Source organism: Aplysia californica, unplaced genomic scaffold (assembly GCF_000002075.1).
Source record: "Aplysia californica isolate F4 #8 unplaced genomic scaffold, AplCal3.0 scaffold00492, whole genome shotgun sequence".
In the NCBI taxonomy this organism is placed as follows: Eukaryota; Metazoa; Mollusca; class Gastropoda; order Aplysiida; family Aplysiidae; genus Aplysia; species Aplysia californica.
In genome coordinates this window covers 459,257-467,162 of record NW_004797762.1, presented here as the reverse complement: position 1 = coordinate 467,162, position 7,906 = coordinate 459,257, and the positions used below count along the sequence as shown (strand labels likewise).

The following is a 7,906-nucleotide window of genomic DNA, read 5'->3' as shown; positions in this document are numbered from 1 at the left end:
TACGTGTTTTACGGCGCTCGCAACTGCATAAGGTCATATTATGAGCTCGCGGGATACACCTAATATCAGTAGGTAGGAAATTTTGAATTTTGCCTGGGTGGCGGCCGAAGCCTACTTTTATCGATTTTAGACCACCAAGGGATCTTTAACATGCGCAACTTGCACACGGGCCCTCCGAGATTTTTCGCCCTTGTCCGAGATGGCTAGAGGTAGATCTTTCCTACTAGAAGATCAGGGGTGTGGCTGAGAGACAGCAGAAAGAAGGAGCCAAGGAAAAGCGACAGAACATTGCTAGAGAGCAGGAAAGGATGTGTAATGAGAACATTTTAGAGAAGAAATTTCTCCGTCGCTATCCAGACTCGAACCCGGAACCTATTGAATGAGAGTCGAACACCTTAACCTCCAGGCCACGAGAGCCCCCAACGACACTAGGATGTTGTTATGACGTACCATAAGAAACTATGAGGACACGGAGAACAAAAGGAGACACTTTAGTTTTCGTTGTAAGAGTTTTACGAAACTTGCAAAACTTATTATTAAAGCATAGAAGCGCCGAAGATTAAAGGTGTGCCACGAGAGTAACAAACACAAAAAAGAAGGAGGGGAGATAAGGACGATAGATGTTTGATAGGAAAGAAAGAGAGCAAACCACACCAGAACACCCGCCAACCACCCGCAGTCAAGTCCAGAAACGTAACGTAAGAGTTCCTGGAAATCGTTCTTCGGCACCCTTCCAAAAAACGTTATCACCGAAAAGTGTTTGCGAACCGGGCGCTCTAAGTTAGCTAGCCTCTTCATGATAGGCAAGCGGCCGGACTCTTTAACGCCACACAGTGTCTATTCGGAGACGCCTCCGACGGAGACGGACCAATCAAAATGCTTTGTGCCTCCGGACCAAGAAAAACAATCTGGGGGGTTACAGGGGGGCATCCCCCCCCCCCCCCTGTTTTAACCTGTAATTTGATATTTTGTAGTTGGAAATTTCCTTGAAAATAACTGATTTACCACAGTTTTAGTGGCTATATGATCTGAAGCAAAAAAATTATACGCAGTTTGACCCCCCCCCCCCCCCCCCCAAAGCAGTGCATCTGTGTGCGGGAGTACGTTTCCGAATACATTTGTAGTTCCTGGGTGCTCGCCGGAGACGTCTCCGAATGTCTTCTACCCTAACGCTACTTCAACCCCACGCACTCGGCGGATCAATCAGATTGAGGGGACTCTTCCGGACAGTATCGCTTCGGTTGATCAAAAACCCATACCTCAAATACGCCATACGCTACGGTAGATCGATTACCGTTTCAGTTCGAGTAAAGTAAAGAAAAGCACATAGAGAGAGAGAGACAGTAACGGTCATTTAGTGCTGAGGAAAAGCAAGGCTGGTAGTCGGAAACGACCGGGGGGGGGGGAGAAGAGAGAGAGAGAGAGAGAGAGAGAGAGAGAGAGAGAGAGAGAGAGAGAGAGAGAGGGAGAGAGAGAGGGGGGGGGCGAGCGAGAGAGCGAGAGAGAGACAGAGAAAGAGAGACACACACAGAAGAAGAAAGAGAGACCGACAGAGAGACAGACAGAGAGAGAGAGAGAGAGAGAGAGAGAGAGAGAGAGAGAGAGAGAGAGAGAGAGAGAGAGAGAGAGAGAGAGAGAGAGAGAGAGCGAAAGAGAGAGAGAGACACACACACAGAAGAAGAGAGAAAGAGAGAGACAGAGCGAGAGAGAGAGAGAGAGAGAGAGAGAGAGAGAGAGAGAGAGAGAGAGAGAGTGAACTAGTAGTTCTAACATTTCAGGAATCACTAAAACCCAAGTACCATCATCTGCAGTCCATTCGTTAGGCACTTCCCCGCCACACGCAAAAGATGTGAGTTTTTCTCGAGCATCTCTGTTAGTCTGTTGGGACGATGTATGTAGCCCTCTCCGTTTGAGTTGTCCCGACTGGCTGGGACAAAGTCATAAAGCAGCCCCGCTTCCTAAACGACCTACGTTGTGTCGGCACTTGCAACACAATAAGGTCATATAAGTGCCGAAGATTAGAGGTGTGACAAGAGTAACAAACACAAAAAAGAAGGAGGGGAGATAGAGACGATATGTTTTTTTATAGGAAAGAAGGAGCAAACCACACCAGAGCACCCGCCAACCACCCACTAAGCGAACTAAAGCTATTAACCCCTTCACTGCCAGGTCCGAGAAATGTCTTGTGCTCTTCGATTGGATTGAGGAAGAGGCCTGGCAGTGTATGTGTTAAACAACAATCCCCCAAAAATTATTATCTTTTCAATTAAGGAGCAACAGGTTCATGGGTTCAAGAACAGGACAGAATATTTTCTCATGGCTCTTTTCATAAAGGCTACCTTGAATAGAAACTTTACTTTTTTAAAAAACTTTTTTTCTTCCGCTTGTACCCTGGGGTGTCGCGGGGAGACACAGGTGTCTGTCTGCAGCAAGTCGTGTGGCCTGTAGGAGGGACATCCAATGATCTTTAAGGGTGTCTGCCACAGATTCACTCCATCGTCGCCTTGGTCTTCCTCTGGCTCTCCATCCAGAATATTTAGTGTTGTATGCTCTCAGAGCTGGATGGTTAGAGGGCATCCGCGTGAGGTGTCCGAACCACTTCACCTTTTGTTTTTCAATGTGTGGTAGGACTGGTGTTGCTCCCACGGTGTCCCTTATGACTTCATTTTTAATTTTGTCTCTTCTTGTTTTGTTGACCGCTCTTCTTAAGCATTTCATCTCGCATGTGACCAGTTTTCTCTCTAGGGCTTTTGTTAGAGTCCATGTCTGGCACTGATATGTGAGCGTTGGAAGGAAAATGGCGTTGATGAGCTTCGCCTTGGTGCTCAAGGGGATATTGGGATGTTTCAGGAGAGGGCCCAGTTGGTAGTTGAATAGAAACAGATGGCACAAACGGAAAGATGCACAGTGAGAAAGAGAGAAGCTTTTTAGTTTTAGTAGACGTTTCATGGCACTCGCAACTGCATACAGTCATATGAGCGCCAGAAGATTAGAGGTGTTACAAGAGAGTAACAAACAAACAAAAAGGAAGAGGGGAGATGAGGACGATAGATATTTGACTGAAAAGAAGAAGCTGTGGCGTGCACATCCAGCAACAAACGGGTCAAAGACAGGCTTTTGGTGTTTTAAAAAAAGCAACCAATAAGCAATTTCAAAACAATGCGCGTCCCATACAATGTTTTTGTGGATTTCCCTTGTGAAATAGTTGATCAACCCGACCATTCCCTTCCTGCATATGAAAGCATGTAGAACAGGGTTTTTTTTCCTTCGTCATGGACAGTCTTTACAAAGTTGAGTAAAAAAAGGACACATATATGCGAGGCATCTTGGTGAAATCAGGCGCTCGTCAAAATAATGAAATCAAAGAAACTGGCGTTTTTCAACCCCTTGGGCAATTTTTTTTCTAATTTTCTGTTTTTAGCTTAACACCTTTTATATCCATAAAAACACATTTCTGCCTGGATTTTGGCTGAAAAACATTGATAAGAATCACAAAATTTGTAAATTTTCAGTTTCCAAGGACTCTCAAGCTATAGAAATTACCAACTTTGGTGGCCATTTTCTTGCTAATCTTACCTCTGAAACCAGAGGACCCTGACCTCCTTCAATGGCAACTATTTCAACTTCTATTCTACATTGATGGATATTTTTTCCACCAAAAGCAAGGCAAATTAACAGTCTTTTAGATGGTACCAATAACCTTATAAGCCCAAAATTTGACGGGCGACTGATTCCACCACGTCGTTCACATATTTTGTTGGATAAAGGCAAAGGGATGAAGAAAGCACCTTTGAAATACAACCATTGCAGAGTTCCAGGACCAGAGTCATTTTAGAAAGCCAGTGTTGCACCCAAATCAAGGTACATTTTACGAGAAGCCAAACAATACTTTGCTTTAAAGTATAGAACTTGGACGGTTCAGCTCAAGAAACACGTATGCCACATTTGTCTAAAATCGACTTTATCAATTGCTTTTCCATGGCCCCAGATCTTTCTCTGCAATATATCTTTTCAACGTGAGAATCAGTCAGTAAACAAGTTAGTTACAGCCCGACACTGATACTCAACAAAATAAATGGTTGCTTTTAAGCACAATGGGGCTATCCCGAAAAATGCTGTTTTGAGAACATCGAAGGTAAAGTTTTTGCCCCTTGTTCAGTTTCTTTAAAAGACAAGGAGGGTTTTCTCTATAAACAAACAAATATACACACCTATGAAACCAAACTTTTCCTATGGGAAGCGCAATGTCCACTTTTGGCGTACGTCAATATTTCTGGAAACCCCTGAAATCTGGGTTAGCCCGCTTGTCCTTAAAAGCGACCAAATGTAGGCTAACAGAGACAGATCTGTGGCCACGGGAAAGCCCCCCCCCCCCCAAAAAAAAATGAAATAAAATTTTTAATCCACTTTTGGAAAATGTGACATACGGGTTTCTTACACTGAACCGTCCATACAATCTCTAATAATTGCAGCCCCCACACGAGAGAAGAGTACCTGTGCTGAGCCCTCCACTTCCTGGTGACTGTTGAGCTGTACACTGCCGTGGTTGTCCACGCGGCTCATCTCCACACGGTTCCACGCTCCCAGGGTCACACGGTTAGGTGTTCGCAGCTCGGCAGCCCCCGTGCCGCAGTCAAATCTATAAGATCAGATAAGATAAGATAGGATAGATAAGATAAGATACATCTTTATAGTCCAGATCCTGGTACATTGGTTCGGTGTTTCACCATGTACACCCACACACATGAACACACACACACACAAACACACACACGCATATATGCACACACATACATACACACACACACACACACACACACACACACACACACGCATACGTACACTCATATACACACACACTCTTCCCTCACAAATGTGCACACCGATATACACATGTACTCACCCATTCACATGGGGACCGAAGGGGAGCAGGGAAGGGGAGGGGTGGGTGGGTGGAGGCAATAAAGCAGTTTCGTAATTTAGTTAGTTCTATTAGAGGTTTTACGGTGCTTGCAACACAATAAGGTCATATAAGTGCCGAAGATTAGATGTATCACAAGAGAGTAACAAACATAAAAAAAGAAGACCGGGAGATAAGGATGATAGATGTTTGATAGGAAAGAAGAAACAAGCCACACCAGAGCACCCACCAACCACACAAGTAACTGAGTTTAAAATCAAAATATCCAAATCAAAATCATTAGACGGGATGGCAAGACACACACGTACTTGTAGACCACGTATCCATCGTCCAGGACCAGGGAGAAGAAGTCGGTGCGGGCGTCCGACATCTCTCCGCTGAACAGCAGGAGTCCGTTGAGCGACTCGGGCATGAACTCCAGGGCCACCCGGAACTCCTTGTGAGCGTTGCGCAGGGTGGGCAGGGCGAGGAAACCGGTGCCCATGAACTTGGGGTAGCGTACTTCTAACACTGGAGGAAACAACGTCATCAATAAATTGATTTTTGACTGATAGAGTAGGTGTTTTACGGCACTATCGACTCAATTTTGGTCATGTAAGTGCCAACTGTAACAAATCTAGAATCATAATCGATAGAAGGAAAACATGACCACAGTGTTCTTTTTTGGTAGAGTTTTACATACGGTACTGGCAGCAACACACTAAGGTCAGTTCAGAGTTTGCATTTTGCACAAACCTTCCAAAATAAGCCAGAGGAAATTTTTTAAGAATTAAATTTCCACACATTAAACCCTAATTTTTAAAAATCTAATGATCCCCAGATGGATGTTAAATATTCAAATTATAGCATGACATTTCACGCCTACAAAGATTGTTCGGTTTTGTTGGGGTTTTTCCGCACTTTTAAAAAATGAGGATTTTCCAACAGGATATTAAAAAACATTAACTAATATAACATTACCTCTTCTTACAGTGTTGAAATGGGCGTCAAACTTATCATAATAATATGCCCAACATTACCTCTCACAAAAGGGGGTTAGTTTTTTCATCTATTTTAAAATTTGGATCAGGACATCAAAACACATCAACATGTTCATCACCTTTCCATGCAGTGTTGAAAGGGGCATCCAACATATAAAAATGACCAGCAGCAGTTTCTCTCCTTACAGATTTGAAAGGAGCATCCATCCAATAAAATGACCAACATGGCCTCTCCATACAGTATTGAAAGGGTTGTCAAATTTACCAAAACGACCAAAACAAACCCTCCTTACAACAGTGTTGAAAAGGGCCTACATTATATCCAAACAACCAGCATTACCTCTCTCGCAGTAGGTCCCGAGGGTGCCCAGAGGACACCTACAGATGGCCTCCCCTTGCATGACGGCGCACGTCCCGTTGTTCTCACACACAACACCGTCACACGACACGACCTGCCCGTCGAACCGGGGACGGAACTCCTCCTGGATAGACGGCACGCCGATCTGGTTGGTCCGCAGCAGCTCCTTCTCCGCCTCCTCCTCCTCCAGACTCCCGCCCTCGGGGATGTCCAGCGGGTTAAAGTTCACGTCGTTGGGAGAGGCGACCCCACCCCCACCCTCCAGCACGTCGTAGTAGCCTCTATCCAGGATGAGGCTGCTCTGCGTCTTGTGGTGCGGACGCCTCTGCTCACTGGCCCGGGGCGGCTCCAGGCCTTTGGTCAGGTCCACCGTCTCCACGTGCACCACGTCCTTGTCGCTGATCATCACCTCTCCGTCCTGGTTCACCTTGACCTTCGGGGCCGCGGGGCCGCTGCCAACGACCTTGGGCCCGGGCACAGGTGGGTCGCTTTCATTTTCCAGCGGTTCTAAAGACTGATGAGTCCCGGTGGAGGCGTCGTTTGGGGCAGGAAGTTCTGGAGAGTCAAAAGAAAAACAACTTCTTAAAGGCAATCATCATTAAATGAATGTCAGATCTGAAACCGATAATGGCAATTCCCCATTCAATTTTCAGTTTCTATGCTCTTTAGTTTCAGTAGAGGTTTTGCGGCGCTCACAACACAATAAGGTAATTAAAAAAAGGAGGGGAGATAAAGATGATAGATGTTTTGATAGAAAAGAAGAAGCAAACCACACCAGAGCACCTGCCAACCACCCACTTCTTACAGGCAATCATCATCATCATTAAATATCAGATCTGAAACCGATAATGGCAATCAAGATTCGCCATTCAATTTTTAGTTTCTATGCTCTATAGAAAAAATATACTATTTCTGGTCTTTTCACGCCACCCGCCTGCTAAGGTTTTCTTTTTAGTTTTAGTTAGAGTATTACGGCACTTGCAACACAATAAGGTAATAATATAAGGGCCGAAGATTAGAGGTGTTACAAGACAGTAACACACACAAAAAAGGAGGGGAGATAAAGACGATAGATGTTTGATAGGAAAGAAATAGTAAACCACACCAGAGCAACCGCCAACCGTCCACTTCTTACAGGCAAACATCATCATCATTAAATGTCAGATCGGAAACCGATAATGGCAATCAAGATTCGCAATTCAATTTTCAGTTTCTAAGCCATAATGAAAAAATATACTATCCTGGTCCCCCCGCATGTTAAGGTTTTCTGAGTTGATTGATTTGGGTCTACCCCTGCCTCGTTTGTCTTCTATTTTTCCAGTGACAGCAACATGTTTAAGTCATATATGTCAATTCAAGTTACCCACAAACTGCATTTGCCTCTCTTAATTGTTTTTATAAGAAAAGAAAATATGAAGGAAGGGAGTTCATTTCACGGTTATAATATAGACTTTCTTTTCCCTTGATTGTTCTGTTGAGGCTCTTTTGCATAAACGTTTAAAATAATTCAAATACATGTACAAGTTGTCATAACTATGTTCAGTTGATGAACACAACTGAAAGAAGACTGAGATGAAGCAGGCAAGTTCAATGTAGTATTTCATTTTCCCCATAAAACTATAACCAGATCAAGGTGTGCAACCCCCC

General features: G+C 44.4%; 1 protein-coding gene across 1 annotated transcript in view; it reads right to left on the bottom strand.

Annotated features, from left to right (window-relative positions):
- LOC101857588 (pikachurin) overlaps positions 1-7,906 on the bottom strand; it is a gene marked incomplete in the record, with an annotated part of 75,439 nt that overhangs the window by 17,222 nt on the left and 50,311 nt on the right. The window contains 3 exon segments of the mRNA XM_013086688.2: positions 4,495-4,639; positions 5,230-5,431; positions 6,242-6,814. Of these exon segments, the coding sequence (XP_012942142.1) occupies positions 4,495-4,639; positions 5,230-5,431; positions 6,242-6,814 (920 nt within the window).